General features: G+C 40.0%; 1 protein-coding gene across 1 annotated transcript in view; it reads left to right on the top strand.

Annotated features, from left to right (window-relative positions):
- The window catches only part of FBN1 (fibrillin 1), a 68,445-nt gene that overhangs the window by 18,407 nt on the left and 27,700 nt on the right, over positions 1-22,338 (top strand). The window contains exons 15-27 of the mRNA XM_009697653.1: positions 8,333-8,455; positions 9,026-9,148; positions 10,947-11,072; positions 12,630-12,752; positions 13,359-13,481; positions 14,361-14,525; positions 14,915-14,983; positions 15,093-15,218; positions 16,585-16,707; positions 17,341-17,499; positions 18,446-18,517; positions 20,780-20,905; positions 21,995-22,117. Coding sequence (XP_009695955.1) covers positions 8,333-8,455; positions 9,026-9,148; positions 10,947-11,072; positions 12,630-12,752; positions 13,359-13,481; positions 14,361-14,525; positions 14,915-14,983; positions 15,093-15,218; positions 16,585-16,707; positions 17,341-17,499; positions 18,446-18,517; positions 20,780-20,905; positions 21,995-22,117 — 1,581 coding nt within the window. The remainder of the gene's footprint in view (positions 1-8,332; positions 8,456-9,025; positions 9,149-10,946; positions 11,073-12,629; positions 12,753-13,358; positions 13,482-14,360; positions 14,526-14,914; positions 14,984-15,092; positions 15,219-16,584; positions 16,708-17,340; positions 17,500-18,445; positions 18,518-20,779; positions 20,906-21,994; positions 22,118-22,338) is intronic.

Raw genomic sequence — 22,338 nt, 5'->3', positions numbered from 1 at the left:
TTATTAACCTTTAGTTAAACTCGTGAGTCTGCATGTGCTTTTTTCTAGTGTTCGAAACCTCCTCTCACTGTGCTTCTTTTAGTTTATTTGTGCTGAATATTGTATCTCTTATCCAAATTTACTGAACTTGTGTTCTGCTGACCTTCAGTGGCACAACATTCAGCTTGATGCTGCTTCTGCTGAAATGAGTGACAAAACGTCCACTGGGAACAAAATTTGGCTTATTACTGCATTGTTGTTGGTCTAAGAGAACTGAAAATGCCATTGCCTGTAACTTGACAGACTCCTGAGGACCTCAGTGCATTTGGATTAGTTAATTGTATACTATGCATGGAAATAACAGGTATCTGTTCCAAGCATTATTTTGGCAAACACAGATGGCTTGAAATATGTGCTAAAATATATTTTCAATTTCTGCAAAGTGGCAACAATACAGCTACTCAACTACATTATATCAGCAAAATCAGAATTTGCATTATTTCATGTATTGCCAGCAAACAGAAATGAGTTTCAAGTATACAGGCTCCAAGGGCATGATATTAATAATCCTAGAGCTGGTGTCTCAAGCCAAGGTGTTGAGAGTCTTAGACTTTGCCCAAATATGAATGCAAACATATGTTTAATATAATTTTTAATGTAGACTTAGGGTAAACACATTTCTGGCAATGTATTTGAGACAAACTTTTATTCTTAGTCTGCCCTTATTGTACAGAGTTAATAATATACTTCTGTAAGTGCCCCAAATATATGAAGCTGTTTTTTACAGCTCTCATAGAAGAATCTGAGAGCTGGAGTTGTACTTTGCATATTGGACCGTGGATGAATAGTTGTGCATTAGTAACAGCTGCCTTTGACTTACATATGAACTGATCTAAATCCAAGAAATCCCTAATTGTACCCTGTAGACCAACATTTCAATGTTCTTTGTTTCTGTGCTAAATTATATGAAGATCTTCAGTACCCTAGACCTGAAAACCCTCATGCTGATCAGTTACACATGGCGCGGCTATCACTCCCAGTGTAAGGAGCAGTCAGGGAAGATGAAGCAACTAGCAGAAGGCAAAAGACAGAGAAAGGTCATGGAGGCAGGGGAGAAATCTGAGGTATGGCTTCTGGGGAAATGTGGGGAAATAGCCACCATTTTGGCATCATGTGACACAGGGTAGTGGCAAATGTCCCAAGCAATACTTTTTTGTTAACTGAGAGGCAGGGAAATCCCTTCCTCCTGGTCCCAGCCAAGCCCAGCCCTCTGGATAGAAACTGTCTGTCATGTGGGCTCTTCCCACTGCCTCACATGTCTTTATCTTTCCCTCAACCCATCCTCTGCTGCTTTTGCCTATATACCGGTGTCCCAGGGAAGATGGCACTCACCAGGAAAACCACCAGGACATCTTAATTACAACAGATGCTGTAGAGGGGCTCAGTAATTTGAAAGAGGCCAGTGGTCTAAGACAAAAAGGTGAAGTATCAGTTATGCTGATACAGCTGAGTTGGGATCATACTCAAAATAAATCACCAAAATATTTTGGATTTAAATAAGAAAAGGGAGGAAGCAGAGCAGGAACTTCCTAGGTTGGTTTCATGCTGAAGAAACTGTGTGGATACAGGTCCCATTGTGACTACAGTGTGCAGATTCTTACATTCTGGTTTTTAAAAAGTCTAATTTACTGATGGAGGCCTTTGAATTCCCCACCTCATGTTTGCACAGTATTAGAGCAGAGCTGAAGTTTCCAGGATCAGGTACAGCAGACCATGAGAGCATCCTTCAAGACTTCTTCTGGAGGGACCTTGCCAACAGCACCTTGACCTCAGGATTCAATTCTAGTCTTACAGAGAGATGAAAAGCATCCACGGTTTTTAGGAACTTCTGTGGAAAAAAATTTACAAAAATGTGCACATTTTGAATGGGAGGTACTCTGTTTCATTAGAACAACTAAATAACATCCTCTGGGTTCCATTACAGTTTTGTCTAAATATTTCAGCTCCCTTGTCATTACTGATTGTTTCCATTTTAACAAATAAACATGAGGTTTTTTTCCCCAATCATTTAACATTGTTCAGAATCCACCCACTGACTTACATTCCCATCCCACACAGATGTTAGTTCCCCCCCTCCTTGGTTCTCAGTAAGAACGTGGACAGGGTTTAGTAACAAAAATATAATTTAAAAAAATTATGCAAAAATATACATTGTAGATGCAGGTTTCCTAGGCACAGTGCTACAAATGGTTTAATTTCCATTCACAAGGCAAACTGTGGCAAGACTGTCTTAGAGAAGTTCATTTTAGATTTTTCTAGGCAGGCAATGGTACATAGCCACTAGAGAGAAGATTGCAAAGTTTTCCCCTATCCTGGTTCCAGATTGCCCAGCTTTGTGACAAATATCTTGTCTTTGCTTTTTCTGTCAATAAAGTACATACATACTTGTGCAGAGATGAAATCCTATATTGGCACTTGCATTTGTATTTTGTGATTCATCACCACTCTGGAGTATTGCCTGTAAATTTGCAATATTTCACTGTTGATGTAGAGCCTTAGATTTACTTTCTGTGATACTTTCAGAGGAACAAATTCTTCTCTGACTCTCTCCCACCCATCCTGGTCAGTTACGGCTGTGTGTGCAGTCCTCCTGTTTGGTCCTGGTGGAGCTGTGCTTGCACAGGCTTAGGGCGCTCTTCACAAAGTCAAACCGAATGAGGTGAACCTGGGGGCAGACGCTGCCTGAGGTAGTCATCAGATCAAAAATTAACGTGCTTTAAAAATCATCTGGATTTCTCCACAGCAGGCTCAGGGAGGTGAGGGGCTGAGACCAGGCTCTGACTCTGCAAGGGCCATGCTGATGCTGTTTGGAGAAAGGCTAGTGGAAGATGTCAAGCTGTCGCCTTAGAGTGGGGTGTGAGGTTGGAGAGTTTGGTCTTGAACACTACTTGCTGTCATCCAGTAATGATGATGATAGTGGATAAAGGAGGACTGAGTGCACACTCCATACTTGCATGGCTGATAATAACATAGTTATAAAAAGAAGGACGCATGATATGGTGAAAGGAAGAGGTGAGCCCTGTCATTTCCCTCAGAAATAGGTCCATAATGTTTTGTGACTTGCATAATGTGCTTGCATCTCTCCCCTGCCTTTGGCTTCTGGCCATTAATAATACATTGTGTTTCAGTCTCGATGGCACAAGAGAGTTCTGGTATCAGTGAAACAAATACATTTCCCCTTATGAATCTGGGAGATGGCTGTGTCAGGCCAAATACCAGAAGATAATAATATTAAGATGCTGCCCGCCAAATGGGGGTATTACAGAAGGAGCATATTGTGAGTAGGCATCTGTCCAGCAATAACATACTGCGCCCAAGGCTGATGATGTAAGGATGGATAGCAGGCAAGAACAGAACTGCCCCATGTGAAATTCCAAGAGGTGCTTACGGTGCAGTAAGCTGAATGAAATCCAAGAGTGATTTAAAAGAGAGAACAATTTTACAGATATAGCGATCAGAATAGAGACTTTTTCCATACATTTTTATACTTGTGTGAGCATTAAATTGAAATTCAGTATTGTCCCTCTGAAAAGCCTTCCCTTCTACCTACCTGATCACATGGGCAGTGACCCAGGAGGAGGAAATGCCTTGTGACTCCCACCAGATGACTGACCCTGTGGGAATTGGGCCCAGGCTTGAAATACCAGTGAAACGTCAGTGCGATAAAATGCATAGATATGCAGAGAGTGCCAAAAAAATTTAAAAGTCAGAAAATACTTAAGGGATTTGCATAATTCCTGACAAACAATGCTGATTTATAGGCAGAGTCTGAATTAAATTCACACTTTGCGAAGAATCCTTATAGGCTGTTGAAGCCTCAGTGAAACCTAACAGAAAAGGTAAATGGTACACAGAGTAGCTTGAGAGTTTCATGCCCTGTGATGAACATGTGAATTTTCATGGGTTAATGTTTGCTTTCATTCTGTTCAAACGCAGAGGAATGACTTGGGTGTTTCCAGAGTATAGATGAGAATACAGTGACTTATCCCCATGCTCCTCTCTGGCCGAGTTTAATGATCCACTTCCAGACTGCATAGGGATGCGCTGTGCACATACTGGCTAGCCGTTTCTTTCCTTTGGTTGCCACGTTTGCAAGCATAGTGCCAACATGACAGGTATCTATGACGTGTATTTTTGCTGCACATCAACAGCCCTAAAAATTTGTGCCTCTGTGATTAATGGGAGAGACACTATTAATTGCCAATGGCTTGAGAGAAAAAAATGTTTGTCCAGAGGAGAGAACTGAAAGAGCCAACAAAATAGGGTGACTGACAGGGTTTTTTCCCCCAGAGTGCTTGGGATTGTTATGATGTCAGATCTGCATATTATTTATCATGCGTATTCTCATCTGTTGTAGACAGACAACTCCCTTATATTAATAGGAGTTGTGCAATTACAAAGCTGAGAACATGTGTGCAGCAGGACTGGGGCACAATGGGACCAGCTGAGGATGCAGTGTCAGTCTTGGATTGGAATGTCTTTATTTTCCTTGGCTCATCATGGCCTCATACTGGAGGCAGAAGGAGAAGGTTGATATAAATCAGTGACTCACTCCTTTACTCTTTAGTGAAAATCCCCCTGAAGTCAATGGGAATAGGCCATCATTGTGCGAAACCCTGACTTGAGCAGTGTCCTCCTGTGTGCTCTTTGGGTCATGATACCTTTACTCAGACTGAGTAATGCCTTTCTTTTCAAACAATTACACGAAAATAGTTGGAGTATTTGAAGAGTGTAGTACTGTTTGTACTGCCATGCAGACAGCACAATCTGGACTCTTGCTCTTATTAAAGATATTTATGTTGAGTTAATTTTTCCCCTACAGAGCTCAACTTCTCCTTTTTGTTTCGTTCTGTGAGGCCATAATTCAATACTTATGGCAACATAAATCCATATTAAGCTCCAGTATAAGCAGGCATAAATTCCATTGGTTTCACTGCCCCATTTACACAGGACCGTGTTTGGTCTGAGATCTCCTTTGCCTTGGAAATAATTGCAATGCAATAAATTTAGGCTTATAACTCAGCTGTGCAGTGAAAGGAGAGAATCGGGATTATAGCAAAACAACATCTGAGTTAAATGCAGATAGCTTTGAAAAGAAGTAAAATCTGGGATGAGGCCAGTGATGGTATTTTATATGCCTCAATCAGCTTTCATTTAAGTGTCTGAAAACCTTTCCATGCATCAGTGAAATAAGCTCTGCAATGTCCCAATAAAGGTAGATGATACTAGAAAATAGATTTTGGGTTCCCTATTTGATCTTTACCCAGGCAAAAAACATTGATATCTATTGAAAATTTTTCCAAGAAAAAAAGCTGAAAAGAATTTCAGGATTTTGGTCAAAGCAAGTGGAATGGCATTTCAGTGGATGATCTCTGAGAAAGTTGATCCCATTATGAATACTCATGTTTGGATACAGATTTGTGCTCACAACTTCCATCCTGCAGAAGATTCCAAGCTTTTTAGCATGTGTGTCTCAAACAGCTGACAGGGGAACAAGTGTCCAGCGCAAGGGCACCAGTGTCACAGTGCTGCTCTTCCACTGAAGAGGTGTTAATGGGGGCTCTTAGGTGCAAAGTGTTAGCGGGTCTGTGCAAGGTGGGATGGGATGGAATCCACAGTCACTTTACGTAGAGCTGAAAATTTGTTTTAGATTGACTTAAATTTGAGCCTAAACATGACTTCATTGTGGTGTAGCTGTTGCATGCAAGTTTCTGTTTGTGTTTGCTTGTGGTTTAAAAAAATTCTTGGCAGAAATCTCTCTGCTGATGATGTTTTTTGTGTTGTTTTGTTGTACTCCACAGGGTATAAGGAAGCATGTTATTGTTTGTGTGTTTCAAAGCATCAAATAATCAAATACAGTGCAATCTTAATGTTAGCAGTGGTTTAACAGTTTGGGGTTTAAGATAATATAAAGGTTAAAATATAGAGTGTTTGCCTCAGCTTTTTTATGTCAATGTATACTGTAGCTGACCTCTCGAAATTTCTTCTAATCGTTCCCTTCAGTCCAAGCCAAAATGAAGGGTTTTTTTCTGACCACCCTTAAGGTTTTTGACAGACACTAGTTTCCTGTTTAGGGTGATGTTATCTTCATATGAGTTTCTGCACATGCTAAAGGCAAATATACTCTGAGATTATCTGCTCCTGACCCTTTTTTTAATTTTTAAAAAGCAAGTGTCCATTTACATGTTTTCAGGGTTATTGGTGCAGTCAACGTTCATTAATAGCAGATTCCAGCTGCCAGATTTAGATCTATATCTAGACATCAGCATTCAGATTATGGGAATACTCATGTCTGAGGTTTTGATTCAGAGCAATGCCTCATTTATTAAGAAACCCAGAAAAGTCGGATTGGATATAATTCCACTTTACAGACTTATAAAAAAAAAAACCAAAGCCAAACACAAAACCAACCAAACCAGAAAACCCCAAACCAACAGTGAGTTTGGGTAATTTCTAGACTTGAGTATTTAGTTGTAGGATGAAAGACGTATGTTGTCTGCTTCTCAGAGTCACATGTAGCTTCTGTGAAAAGACAAAATATATGTACAAGGCATAGAGACAGGACACACAGGCTTTTGTCTAAAGAAGGGTGGGCAGAAAAAACTAAAACAGGGTTACAAAGGAAACGGTTAAGATGGTACCAGGACACTTTCCCAAATGGCTCCACGCTCTTGCCCTCTTCAAAATGCTGATTGTTTTTAGCTACAATGGTAGGGAAACTGAAGTCTGTGGTTTTGGGGCTTATAACCCCAAAGGTTGTTACATGGCTGATGGCTGATACCTTTTCTTAATCATATTCTTGAGAGGAGTCTGAGCTGGGTTTTTGTGTGTGGAATCATGCAGAGTTTGTGAGCTTGTTTTCCCTTTCCATCAGCAATTGTACAGAATGAGATGATTTGGCTTACTGCGACAGCAAAGGCACCTGGGAGGGCTGAAAAAATTGATATAAATATTAGGGGTTTGATGTGAAATCTAGATAATTTACATCCTGCATGGAAGTAAAGCACAGTTAGAGAGAGCTTGGTTACAGAAAACACTGTAAAATCTGTAGCTCAGACGTGTAAGAAAATTCCTGCCAGTTTTGTTTTAGTTACCAGTGGTAATTTCTGAAAACTTTGCCTTTGAGTTTATACATTCTCCAAGTACTTATATGGGGCATTAATATTGTTTTGTGACAAGGGAGAATGGAGCTCAGTTTGGTTTTTTTGGTTTATATATTTTGACATTGCCAGAGAATGCCCAAGAATGAAAATAAGGTGAAAATAGCAAGTACTGAAATAAAATGTGCTGGCATGAATTGTTGAAGATTGAATGCCTTGCTGCCTCGTGTCTCCAAGGATGCTGCCTTTTTTCTACTGTGTTAGGTTTCCTGAGTTACTAATAAACTGCATGCCTGATGACCTTTGTGTCCATCAGCTGTCACGTTAAGTACAGTGGTACAGCCCGTCCTCCACCTTCCACACAGTCTCTGGCAAAGCAGAACCTGGCTTTGTTAACTGCCTAGGGATAATCCTAGGAGGAGGTTTTGCAGGTGGTGCCCAGCTCATGTTCATCAGCACCCTTGCAGCTACAGTGGGGGCTGTGGGAGTGCTGCATTCTAGGAGTCCCTGGGCAGCAGAGTTGCCTCTGAGACCTTTTAGCAAACCATGCATTGTAGAACCACCTGAGTCCCTCTCTGCAGACTCCAGGATGGGCAGATGGGAAAGCTGTCTTCTTTCCCTCAGTCATGTTAAGATATGGTCAAGATGCAAGCCAGTACATTGTAGTGGTATCTCTCTATTGTCAGGGGAGCACAGGTCTTCACACCAGCTCTTAAGTCATCAAATTTGACCCACAAACTGTTGCAAAGCTGCTTAACAAACATACATCCCGGGATGCTGAACACCTGCAGTGGTAATATTTATGTATGCTAGTCCTCTTCTTCCCAAAGGCTGTGTCTTACATTCTTTCTGAGCACAGCAGTTAGAAAAAGAAGGCAAACCTGAGTTACTGTTTCCCCCATTGAATATAAAAGTTACCACGCTTTGGAGTGAACTGCAGAAGTACTGCTTTATATGCCTGTCAGAAAAATAAATAGTAGGGCAGCACATGTTTGAAATATGCTACATGCTTCTTTGCATTTCTTTGTTGTCATTTTATTTCTCTTCTGCTTAATTTTTAAATGTCATGTTATAAAGAAATGTGGGTTTGCTTTCATGTTCACATTGTTTGTCTTGAGAAATTCGGTATCAGTTACCTGGGTATGAGAAAGTTTGATCCATGAGCTCTTCAAACATCTCTTGTGTTTTTACAGATATCAATGAGTGTGAAATTGGAGCCCATAACTGCGATAGACATGCCATATGTACAAACACAGCCGGAAGTTTCAAATGTAGCTGCAGCCCTGGCTGGATTGGAAATGGTATCAAGTGCACAGGTGAGGGTCATATGCATTTGTATTTATTTGTAAGGTCAGACCAAAACTGAGTCCTAGCAGTTCTGAAAAAAACAGTACCACACTTACAAATTGAGAAGACAAACGGTTATCAAGCTTGTTAGGTCGATTTGACAGGATCTGTTGGAGGACAAATTATCCACCATGGTAACTGTGAAATCAGTGTTATCTCATGTTTGGCTTGTGAGATGGTGGAAACAGACTGGACCATGGAGAGAGACGCTGTGTCCTTGAGGGCAGCTGATGGGAGGCAGTGAGAGGTCTCCTGGTGCTCCCCATGAAAACAAGATACAGGTCTTAGTTTTGAGAGTGCCTTGCAGCTTCCTCATTCACAGTTACCTTGTCAGACTTCTTTGTTGGGCTGCAAATAAACTGTGCCTGCTTTTGCAGTCAGATGACCCTACATATGTGTGGGTTTTGTGATGGAAGATTATTTAAAGTAGAGCTGCTGTGTGCCATACACTATTTAAAGTTTGTATTCATGGTGTGGTTTTTTAACTAACATTGCTTTTTTCTTTTGTTTTCTTTTTTTTTTTTTTAATTATTTTAAAGATCTGGATGAGTGCTCCAATGGAACCCACATGTGCAGCCCACATGCTGATTGCAAGAATACAATGGGCTCTTACCGCTGCCTGTGTAAAGAAGGTTATACTGGGGATGGCTTCACTTGTACAGGTGAGCTTTCGTAGGAAAGCATTGGATGGCCTCCAGTGGTCCCTTGTGACCTAAGTTAGTCTACAATTCAATACACAAAAATAGCTTTTAAACATTTGAAATTATTCTCTAATATGTCATCTTCCGTTGTCTTCTACTTCACCTAAGCTGCCATAACTTGAAAGAAATACTGTGTATTATACCTAGTCTAAAGCAGCCACTTTTTTCACTTGATAAAATGCAAGTTTTCATTGAGCTTTTCTTGTTAGTTGGAATGGGTGGCAAAATTATTAAAACAATGCTTGATCATAGAATTTAGCTAGTTAGTAAACCAGTCCATTGGCTGCCCACCTTAATATTTAAATAATAGGGCACATGCATTAAAATTACTTCATAAAATTGCCTAAAAATATTTGTTCTTTCCATAAGTGACTGTGTGCTGTCTGCCTTCTTTACTGTGTCATCCTGAGAGACGGTGTCAGGATGCAGTGCTGACATGTAGAATGATGGAAGCAGCTGCTTCTGAAACCTCATTTTATAAACTGTAAATGTGATTATAAAACATTTCTAGAGAGATGTTTCCCACCCACACTTCAGTCTTCTGCTTTGAAGGATGGATTAGCTCATGTAAGCTTAGTCATCAGGAGTCGTACTATTACACTAAGGGTATCAGTGTCGCTGGTGATGCTTCATGGAGGGTGACCCTCTTTGGAATAAAGCCATGCGATAGACAGCTGGCGATCCAGGTTTTCATTTGGTGCAAATCAGCAGCACTGTGTCAGCTACAGCAGGTTTTTATGGCATCTGAGAATTTGGCTCTGCAGGTTTAAGGCTGAATTTGAATCCTTCCAAATTAGAAATGGACCCTGGGATTCTGTTTAATTCTGTCCGTATAATTTACTCTTGAATCTGATTCAGCTTCCTTAGTGGCCTTCATAACCCAGTGCTCTTTGTTAATTTCCCATATGATGATTTCTAGGAGTCTATAAACTACGTCTTTCAAATGGCGTGCTTACGGAGTTTCTGCATTCAGTAGAACTTTTTATTAGTTTTTAAATTTGGATACTTTATTGTTCGTGGATTCAAGAGGTGGCTGGGACTGAAACTAGGGCATGCAAATGTTCTGTAAGTCCTCTGGCAAAGTGTGCAACATTCAGCCTGGTGGTCACTACCTTTGATTTGCCAGCCATGGACTTTTACAAGCTCACACTGCAAGCCAGACTCTGTTGCAACAAGTAGGGTGTTTTTGTGATGTATAAAATTTCAGCTAGAGAGTAAGGGCCACAATCTATCTGAAGGGCAGTGTAGTCCAGTAGCTGTTTTTCTCATCAGCTGTTAACCTGCAGTTTAATTTTGATCAAGTTATTTTCTCCTCAGTGCCACTTTTTGTCAGTTTTTTTGTATGTTTGACATGGAGAATGCCTATTACCATATGTTTGCTCATTGCACAGTAAATCTCTTTATTCAATTGCTGCCGCTAGGCTTTGCTGTAATAGAGACAATAACTGTAATAAAATTCACGTGCTCATTCTGAGTCTAATTTTGACCCTGTGTACTGCCTCCAGTTGTTATTAACTGTAGCTACTTTAGGAGTCTGTGCCCCGTGATTTTACTTTTGATTAGAAGCTGTATTTTCAACATGTTAGGAATATACCAAGCTGTTACATGCAACAGCCTCTGCACATAACTAGTTTCTTCTGCAAGTGTTCAGAGCTAATATAGAATAATTAAAGTCCTTGAAATACTGCATGCTTCAGCTGAAACAAATGGTGAGAAAACCTTGTTTATTGTAAACCTGCAATTTCTCTTCCTTTTACAGACCTTGATGAATGCTCAGAAAACTTGAATCTCTGTGAAAATGGGCAGTGCCTCAATGCCCCTGGAGGATATCGCTGTGAATGTGATATGGGATTTTTGCCAAGTCCAGATGGGAAAGCATGTGAAGGTAATTATCTGCAAGCTTTAAACAACACTCAACAAATTCTGCCTTAATAGTATTTTATGTTTGAAAAATTTTACAATTGATTGCAGTTCTGGTTGTATTGAGAGCTGCATGAAAATTGTCGCTAGCAGTTGCTTTTTTTCAGTTTATACATTTATTATGGGCCTCTAGGTGTTTATCTACCTATTGTATATATAGAGAGCAGCCTTTTGGAGCCTATCTTATGACATATATTTCTGGGTCTGATTGGTGATCCAAATGGTACTGTCAGCTGCCATTTCATCTTTATACCCAGTTCTTCATTTTATTCATAACAGTTAAACAGAAAAAGTTGTTACTTTGCCTTGGTGTATATGAAGCTGAAAAACGCTGATTTGGTAGCTAATACAGTGAACATGCTTTGAGGGCTTCTGGGAGGTGCAGAATCGGAGTTTGAAGCCTTGCAGAAAGTTTATATGACCACCAAAAAAAAAAAAATCCCATCAGTATTTGTTCAGTTTTGAAACAGAGCTGTCAGTTAACTCTTTACAAGTCATTTATAAGAGCTTTCCATATCCAAAGATTCACAAAAATCAAATAACAAACATGTTACCAACATGATTAAGGTCATATATTTGATTGTAACATTTGAAATCCTCAGTTGATATCACACTAATCATTTAAGTCAGTCAAGAAGAAGAAATCATATCATCTGACACAGTAATAAGTCATAGTAACTAGTATTTGATGGAGTTCATAAGTACATCACTATAAATAGGATTTTTTCCCCTGAAAAGTGTTCTGTGTATTTTTTTTAGTAATCTACCAAGAGAAATAATTTATGAGAGTGAATTTTTGTGTAAACTAAACCAATATTAGATTTCATAATGTTTCATGAAACAATTTACTTTCAAACCTTTTAGCTAACTTTAAATAGCTTGTATAGAGCCTAGCTTCTGTTGCTAAAACAGACTTTCCTTGATGTCTCAGATGTGCTCACTAAATGCAGTATTTTAAGGTCCTTTGTAAACACACACTTTTTTAATGTATCAATTTGGTTGTTTTTTGTGCAGTGCATACAGCATTCAGTAAATACTGAATCAGATGCAATGATTTGGACAAAAGGCACAAAAGTGAGCTCTGTTTGGCAAACTTGAAATCTGTCAAATTCAGAGATCTGAAAATGAGCTTCAAGTTCACCTTTGAGCACAAGCTTTTCCTTTGCTGATGTCCAGCTTTCTGCAGATGACTGCTAATTTAGAATAAACTTCATTTTTTAAAGCATATCTCCTGCCATGTTTAATTTTGCTACTTGTCAGATTAGCCCACTAATAAGCTCAGTTTGTTTCTGGCATGGCTTCCAGAAACACTGGAAAGGGCCTTTCGCCCAAAAAAAAGGTTATGGATTAGGTTCCTTGGGCTCCAAACATAAATCTTGCATGTTGTTTTTTCTGGTCTTACATGGTGTGAAGAAGCAGTTGGCTTCTAGATCTGTGTTTTCTGAACTTTTTTGCAGTTCTTTGCCTATATCTTAAAAAGATAAGGAAACTTCATATTTTTCCCCTTCTGTTCCTCTATCAGATATTGATGAGTGCTCACTTCCTAACATCTGTGTCTACGGTACTTGTCATAACCTCCCTGGACTTTTCCGATGCGAATGTGAAGTGGGCTACGAGTTGGACAGAAGTGGTGGTAACTGCACAGGTAAAGATAATTTTGAACAACATGCTTTTAAAGTTTCTATTAGTGTCATGATCAGCTCCTTAGGAAATTCTTTTAAAAAGCTATACAAATCAGTCTGGATATAGGAAAATACAGACTTCCCTACTGTATATCACGAAATTCTCCTTCTTGCCTTTTGTACACTCCTCTCTCCCCTTCTTTGTCAACCTCTGATATCCCATTAGCTTAAGAGAAAAAGGGGAAAAACAGAGCAGAGGTAACCCCTCTGTCTGTCCACATCTCTCAGGTGTAGAGGTGTTGTGCCTTGTAGTTTCCATTCACAGTACTGGATGGTAAGCTATAACCTTGTCATGTATTTTTCGTTTAAGTATTTTTTTAGTACTTTATGTGAATTTTAGTTCATAGATTGGTTTTCCAGGAAAAACATTTTTTTTTTCCCTCATGAAATGATGAATTCATCTCAGACTACTGTTCTTCTAAAATGTGTATGTATTTTTTAGAGCTTTCTGGAGATCAGTATCTCATAACTAACGGGATTTTTTGGTGGTCAGCATATGATACCTGATATATCGATGGTTTGCACCGTCCTCGAGTTATTTGCCTACCACGTGCTGTTTTTTCTTGCAGATGTTAATGAATGTGCAGATCCCACAACCTGCATTAGTGGCACGTGTGTCAATACTGCTGGTAGTTACACCTGTGAGTGCCCTCCCGATTTTGAGCTGAATCCCACCCGAGTTGGATGTGTTGGTAAGGGACCACTCCTTATATTATTTACAAGTGAAGTTGCACAGAGGGGCTGCAAGGCTAAGTGTTGAGGAATAAAGTCCCAGGTCATGGAAGAGGGCTGGAACAGGCACTCCAACTCCCACCCCACTGCCCCTGGCTTAGAAGTTGTAATACTGCAGCGGGAGTGTGTCCAGAGTGATGTAGCATGCCAGCAGTGCCCGGCTGCCAGAACCAACCCCCTGGGGCTTGTTACAGCTGTCCACAATTTACAGGAGGCATGAGACAATTTTAAATTTCAACAAGCTTAAACCACCATCCAGCTGGCCCCAAGGTGGCAGGCGAATGAAGTTGTGGCATAAAGCAGCCCATGCTCTTGGAGCATTGAGCACAGCTTGGCTAGGTGCAGCTTCATGATCGATGGAAATGCTCGTGTATTAAACTCCAACTACTTAGTGATCCTCTGATATTATTTTGCTTTTGTTTATTTAAGAGGGCATAGGGATGCTCCTCAAATTCAAACGTATTTGAAATTCCTAACATTTAGTAGATGCTTTCATGCTTGTTAACCTCAAGGAGAGGAGAAAGCAGTGGGTTTCTGGAACTGGAAGGATATACAAATGCAGTTGAAAATGTGAATCAAAATGAGAAAAGGCCTGGCTGAATTGCCCTTGGTCATGCTGAATAAATTCCCTACTTTGTGAGAAGTCTAACGAAGCCAAGGAACGGGACACCACCATCCTATCTAAGCAGGAAAAGCTAGGCCCTCCTGGACAACACAAGTTACTTTCTTTGGCTGTCCTACAAGAAATGAGAGCCATCTGAAGGTGTCCCTCATCCCAAGATGATGTGTTGTTTTCCTCTCTCATAAGATGTGTTTGTCATTATGTGCATTCTGAATAGATACACGATCTGGCAACTGTTACCTGGACATTAAAACTCGTGGAGATAACGGTGGCACCTTCTGCAGCAATGAGATTGGAGTCGGTGTTTCCAAGGCCTCTTGTTGCTGCTCCCTGGGCAAAGCTTGGGGAGTTCCCTGTGAACATTGCCCACTTGTGAACACAAGTAAGTCAGCTTTCCTGGGTTAAACACAGCAGTACAATGTGTTTGTTGGATTTTGTTTTCTAATTTAGCCAGGTGACTCAAATACCAGTGTAATCATTTATTGTGCACATGCAGGGGACAGGGTTCTACCGGTCTTAACCAAAAATTTTACTAGTATTTCAAAAAGATTATTTAGTCAGAATATTATTATCACTTCTCAGCAAGTTTGCTGTTACACAAAAAACTACATTATGAAACAGAATAGCAGTTGATGTTACAGAGTAAAACTGAATGTTTATATCTGGTTACTTCACATTTAAATTACCCGTAATAATCTCATTAATTTTCAAAAATCATTGTGCTGAAAATGCTTCTACTGTTTTAGGTTCATAAATCTATTTTGTTTTCAGCTGAATATAAGGTTCTTTGCCCCGGAGGGGAAGGATTCCGACCAAACCCTATTACAGTTATATTAGAAGGTAATGTTTACATTTTGCTATATTTACACATCTAAAATTGACACTCTTCAGTGAGTGTTGTTTTTCATGGAAAAGCATGAATGAAATATGTGTGGTTTTGTTTGAACAGATATTGATGAATGTCAAGAACTACCTGGACTTTGCCAAGGAGGAAAATGTATTAATACGTTTGGTAGCTTCCAGTGTCAGTGTCCATCAGGGTACTATTTGAATGAAGAAACTCGAGTGTGCGATGGTACGTAGCCTTCACCTAACTAGTCTTCTGCTTTTATTCTTAGAAAATTATGACAGATCAATATGCAGAAGAATTAATCTGTCCTTGAAAAGGAATGTAACCAGACCAAGCAGTATAAAGCTTAAGGATGGAAAAATTGGAACAAGTTGAAGTCTTGCATTGAGAGAGTGAAAATTCCTTCTTGCCCATGTTGAAATATATGCAAATTTTTGTTTAAAATTATCAGATTTTGATCAAGACCAGAAAATCCAACAATTTTTCTTTAGGTAAAACATAATTTACTAACCAGCTATAAGAAATAGCTGTTTGGTAATGGATAATGAATAAGCAGTCAGATAAAGAGCAAACTTGCCCCATGAGTCTGCTGGGCTGGTTACAGTGTGTACAGCCTTTCTTCTGCTGCTTATTTTCTCTCTTGCTGGTCTCAATGTCAAATTGAGAACATTGGTTGTACTGCAAAACATTTTCCTTTCCTTAGCACAGTCAGCACAGTCAGTAGTACATGTTCATCATATTACATGCAACTGTCAGGTTGCACTGGATATAAAACTTCAAGCAGCCCATCAAGTCCTTAAATTTCCCATTGCCCAGGCTGTCTTCAGCCTTCCAAACTGTTAATTACGTTAATATAGTGCCTATGATGTGCGAAACACTGCAGAAATACAAAAGATTCGGGTCCTAAATTAAGGCTGAACCGAAGTGCTTCATCCATATTGTGCTTACATAGCTCAACAAATGTTAAAGAGGAAATCTACCTCTATATTTTTGCTTAGTGGTGTGTTAAAGATACTTTAAAATGGTAAGGCTAGTGAAATACTTTTGAATTTTTAGGAACTGAGGTGTTTTAGGGGCAGTGGGGCAGTGTTGTGTTTGAGTTTGGTGGGTTTTTTTTAAACAGAAGTTAAAGTCTCTTGATAAAGCAAACGAAATCTTGTGTTGGGAAAGTTGCTCACTTTGCCTGGTCAAACAGACTTGAACCATCCAATCAGTCTGGTTTAGCATCATTAATTACTGAGATGGGCACTCCACAGGGAACAGCTTTGGTTCTTGTCCAGATCTGGGAATCCAGAGTAGATGAGATCCTCACTGTTTTTGTGCAACAGGTGCAAAAACCAAATTGCTCTCTCTGAGCTGCCTAGACATATCAGAGTTCCCATCTTTGCATCACAGCCAGGCTTTCCATGGCCACCTGTGCCACCACTTCCTTCTCTGTGTGGGTTTCAGTCTGCCAAGACCTCTCTCAGAGCCCCTCCAGCTCTCCTCCACCAGTACCTTCCTTCCTCAGGCATTACTCAGACATTTTCATTCTCAGAAGCACAGTGAGAAAGCTTCTGTGGCCACTCACTGCCTTTTTGTTCTCTTCTAGATGTGAATGAGTGTGATACACCTGGCATTTGTGGACCTGGCACATGCTACAATACTGTCGGGAACTACACCTGCATCTGTCCTCCTGATTACATGCAAGTCAACGGAGGAAACAACTGCATGGGTATGGGTTGGGTTTTTTTAAAGCTTTATCTTGGTGCTTTGGGCTAGGGCTTTACCAGGCACAAATCAGAACTATTGTTCTGAATTTAGTTACACAAGAATTAACTAAATGAAAGATCAAGCTTCTTTCATTAATTTTGTTAAATAAAGCAAGGCAGATCACTTTTAATACAGATCTTTCAGTATCTCATCAGAATTTCTCCTTTAATTTGATATTTTCTATGTTCATCCTTTCCAAGTTTCATTTCAGCTTTAAAAGCTTCTACATGTGAAACACTACTAAAATTACTCAGACTTCACAGAATGAAGTCACAAGCTGTATGCAGTTCTTTGGAGGAACCATAAACAAGGTCATGTTTTTCAGTATTGGGCCAACATTGAATCCTTTGAGTGTCATCAGTGTTACAGCCATGTTGGTTGCTCTTGAATATTTGTATTGCAAACACTTTTTCATACTTTTAGAGTAATCTTCTAGGGACAAGCTGTTCTGTAGTATTCCACAGTGCTGCAGCATCTACTCGACAGGGGTCTAAAAAGTATATATTTGAAGGAGGTACCTCCTAAACCCTTCAGGTAGATCATCTTCCATAAGAGTTGCTAATGCATTGGGCTGGGTTTTTCTTCATTTTCACAGATATGAGAAGAAGTCTATGTTACAGAAATTACTATGCTGACAATCAAACCTGTGATGGTGAGCTGCTCTTTAATATGACCAAGAAAATGTGCTGCTGTTCCTACAACATTGGACGTGCATGGAATAAGCCTTGTGAACAGTGTCCTATCCCGAGCACTGGTATGTTTTTGCATTGCAAAGCTATTTGAAAGCCTTGGTAGCATCATAATTACTGTTAGTTAGTGTAACATTGTTAGAGATGCTATGTCTTTGTCCACTCTTGTGTGTCTAAAATGAAGGGATTAGTTACTTTTTTGGCCTGGAGTTGATCAGCCCTAGTCACAATGAAGGCATATGTGGAGTGGTTTGTGTTCATGCTGCTGGGCTATGCCTCCTTTGTGCCAGTTTCCCTGTCTGGGAGACTTCATGCTTTATATTGGTTAATCTGTCTCTTTGCAAATGCTTGTTGATCCAGTGTTGAGGCACTGACCAAGGTTTTACTGGCATTGCTCCAACAAATATGGTTTCTGCTGTGCTATGCCTTGACTGCTGATTGCCAGAAAGGGCCTTTGTATCAGCCATGGGTTTACACAGGTACCTTGGTCTCCTCTGAGAATGATCTGTGTCAGGCAGCTAAATGTGAGGTGTAGGAGTTTCTGGGCTAATTATATGGGCATACAGGACACCTCCACACTGACTAAGACTCTGCAGAGTTGAGCTCAGGACATCCCACTCTGGTTCAAGGTGGTTTGCTTCAAGAACAAACTTCCTAGACACTTGTTTGAATAACTTCCAACTTACAGTTCAGGTTTTTAAAAGTCAGATCTGGACTTGTATGCAAAAACTGTAATGCACAGAGATAAGCATATGCAAAGCAAAATCATCATATGATCCCAAGCCCTCTACATCGTTTTATTTGCTAACTTCAGTGACCTTTGAATGAGAACCAAAATGCATACTAAGCATATCACATGGTGAGCCTAAGGGAAGAGTCTGCATACCTCTGTGTGCCCTGCAGGTGCTGAAAGAGTAGAAGAAGAATTTTCTTGGGGCAAAGGATGCAATGAATTTTTGACTGTTGATTAATTCCAAATACTATAGTGACCACTTTGTTTTCCTCTTGCAGATGAATTCTCCACACTCTGTGGAAGTCAAAGGCCTGGCTTTTTCATTGATATTTACACAGGATTACCAGTTGGTGAGTTGTAATTTCTGTTTTGAACTAAATTCCATGCTACCTCTGCCCAGGGAAGAGGGGAGTTTTGTTTTCCCAATTATTTTTTTCATAGGAGGAATAGCGACTAACAGTGTAATGGAGTTCAACCCTCCATTTAAGGCTGAGCCTGCAAACTTTCTGCCTAGCTCCTCCTAGCTGGCAGCAATGATAATTGCTGCTTGTAATCAAGGCAACATAAAGCTCCAAAGAAACTATAATCAGGCCTACATGAGCAGGGCACAGATACTGAGAATAAGAGGTCTGGGAGTAAGGCCAACCAGCATTTGGTCTGAGAGGAATTAGGAGTCTTTCCTTCAACCTGAAGCAGAGATTTAATCTGACATTTCACATCAGTCCCCTTGTGTATTGGTTTGACACAAAAATCCTTTTTTCTGCTCAGCTGGAATATTTCTCACATATGTTATTACGTGTAACATTTGAATCGTGAGTAACGAATTGCAAAACAAAAAGAGGGACAGAATGAGGAATTCTAAGACAAGGAGTTGAGTAAATCCCTAATGGGACTTCCTTTTCTTTTTATTCACACAAAAATGCAAATAAGAAGCAGATAATGTGCCCTGTAACAAACAGAGGCAGCATATAGGCAGTAATCAGGTGCCTCAGCATTAAGCTGATGCTGTGATGCAGTGTTCAGCTAGTTAGATGGAAATAGTTATAGTAAAGTGGGGAATGTAATTTTTAAAGAAGTTACTGAAATGTACAGTACTTCTTATTTACCAGGTCATTTCTTAGAAGCAAAGTTCCCCCTCCTAGCTATTAGTATTAGCCCAACTTGTTGCTGAGTCTGCTCAAGCTAATTGGGCCATTCATCAGCATCAGCAGGGAGACCTTGGATCATGCTAACATGCATAGGTAAAAGCTGCATCTGTAGCAGTTGACATGCGTGCCAGGAGTGTTGCAGTCTGCTCTGCCTGCCCTGCCATGTCATAGAGCAATGCGCATTCAGGAGCCAGCTGAAACAGAAGGACCATACCACAGAGACCACCAGTACCTCCCAGCACATGCAGCACTGTGGTGAGACTGATGCACACACAGCTTTACACTGTGCGAATCACAGGCTCTCCATGCTGCTTTGGGATCTTGGCAGGTCTTACTAGGTTGTAGCACTCAACCTGCTGCTTTTGCGCAGGAGTTGCTTGTGTCCCTTACATCAATAAGCACAGGGCACAGGAACAAGGTAGCACCCACTCTGCAGGGGCAGTGCTCTGTGTACCCTGTAGTATTTGATTACCATCATTACATGATATTACTCTTCTGTTTGGATTAAAGTTCTATATATTTAGTCCAGGTTGTTGTTTCAGAGACAGAAGTAGTTGTATTTTCACTCATCCCTTGTATAATCAGAGGACTCAGAATTAGAGAATTTAATGTAGGAAATGAAGGGTTTGATCCAGCAGCAAAATAAAAAAAAAATGCGTTATCTGATGGAAACTCATGTTAACTGACAATTTCCCACCATATTCTCTGTGTTGTGTACAGCAATGTATGTGGCAGTTTTTACTAAAGGGAGAGGCTTTGGAAGAGTCTCTGAACTCTTTCATGTTGTCAGAATATTAAAGATGTGTAAGTTAAGGACCTAATAGGCAGACATACAATTGTAATAGCAGCAGGGTTTTTTTCTGCCAAAATCGGTTACTTAACCCAGGTGTATACAGAGCATTGGCAAAGCCTGGCTGCCTGGCTTAATCAATCTCATTAATAGCATGTTGGCAGCACTTCAGATGTTACCTGGCATTGGCACTTTCAAACTGTTACATAAAAACATGAAAGTCTTTTCAGATTAACAAGAGTAAACCAGTGCAAAACTAATTCTGACAAGTGTTTGCGTTCAATCATGCTCTCCTGTATTAAGCCAAAGACAGTTACGTTCTCTCTGTTTAGCTTTTCCCGATAACTCCACTGTAACACTCAGGAAGATGAGGAAGTTCATCAGGGCTGTGAGTGGGAGACATGAGGAAGGATGCGTGCTACCCTCTGCATTCCTATGTGGCAGGCTGGATCTTCACTACAGTGAAGAGTCAGAACCTGAGGAAATAGGAAATATCTACATTTCCACAGCAGAATGTGGAAATGACTCACTGCCTGTTGCAGTTGAGAACATTCTGATGCTCGCATTATAGGTTTGATAATTCTCTTAAGGATAAATTCACAAAGACATATTTTGTAGCGGAAGATTTCATGAAGTGCTGTTTACAGGTGTTTAAAAAAAATTCCTTCTTCCAGATATTGATGAATGCAGAGAGATTCCTGGAGTGTGTGAAAATGGGATCTGTATAAACATGGTTGGCAGCTTCCGATGCGAGTGTCCTGTGGGTTTCTTCTACAATGACAAGCTACTGATCTGCGAAGGTAGAGTGCTGATCCCATTCAGAGAAATGGGATTTCACCAACTGGCAGTTCACACTGGGAAATCTGATATACTTGCAAGTCATCGTTAATGAGGGGAAAATACTGGTATCAGTGTAATAAGTCTATGTTAATTCAGGTATTTTGAATTCTTTTGCATAAAAAATACCAGATTTTCCATCAGACATCTAAGGCCTTGAAAGAGCATGAGTCAGCAGTCATGGGAAGAAACATGGTTTTTCACATTTGACAGTAAAGCCAAGAAAAGAGTAGTAGTCTTGAGTCAGATCATGAGCACAATTTTTTTTAATTCCAAGATTTTTTTTCTAATGGAACAAAGATTTCTGTAAATAATATAAACACATGATAATTTTTTTCCAATTTAACCATTTCTTAACATTGTATTAGTCAGTTTAATGGCGAAACTGAAGACAGCAGTATGAATTGCTGTCATTCTGTGATGTGGGTTATGACTCATGACAACATGGGTGTTGCAAGCAAGGCATCAAGAGCATCGAGTAAAAGCGTCTTATGTATGCTGCTTCTAACTGAAACACAGTTGCATTTCTAGGGAAATAATATTCTCTTTTTGCAGCAGCTTAAGTAAGGAAAACTGGTTAAAATTTTTTGCCTAAAATTTTGTTTTGTTGTTTACATTGAAAGCTACTAATGTCTAACAGGGATCTTGATGCTGTGTTATGATGAAGGAAGATCCTCATAATCTCCAGTGGAGATCTATGCAGACATAGCAGCTTACTTATTCTGATGACAGTCTTAAGACTGAAATCCACCCAAGTGAAGTGTTGCAACAGGCCTTTCATGGGCTCTCCAACACCTTCAGAAAACCATGATATAAATTCTCTAAATAGGAATGAATTTTACAAATGGAACATGTGGATTTAGGATCGTTTCAGGGAGAAACCTAAATGTGACCAAATATCTACTTTCATCAATATATTTATTTTTTCAGAATTAGAAAGAAATTCCTATATTTGGGTAAGGTAATATTCCTTACACTAAAACCAAAGTGGTTTTGACGTCTTTCTAGTGTCAGCTTACCATAACAATCAAATTCCCTTTTTCTATTGACAGATATTGATGAATGCCAAAATGGACCAGTGTGTCAGCAAAATGCAGAATGTGTCAACACAGCTGGTAGCTACCGTTGTGACTGTAAACCTGGCTACAGGTTCACATCAACTGGCCGCTGCACTGGTGGGTACACCTTGTTTGTGTGAGGGTGTAGTAGATTTTAAGAGGTCTAAAAAAGCCTGTCTACTCTTCAGAAAGATGGTATACCAGGAGATGATCTGGGCTCCAAGAACCCTGCTCTTAAAGCCTTTTAGGGCATGCCATAAGCATTCTGGTAATTCCCAGAACACTAATGGGCCCATCCCACAGAGGCATAAATGAGAGTTAATCACCTGAGCAGGCAT

The sequence above is a fragment of the Cariama cristata genome, unplaced genomic scaffold (assembly GCF_000690535.1).
Source record: "Cariama cristata isolate BGI_N322 unplaced genomic scaffold, ASM69053v1 scaffold37723, whole genome shotgun sequence".
In the NCBI taxonomy this organism is placed as follows: Eukaryota; Metazoa; Chordata; class Aves; order Cariamiformes; family Cariamidae; genus Cariama; species Cariama cristata.
This window is presented reverse-complemented; position numbering and strand designations above follow the sequence as displayed.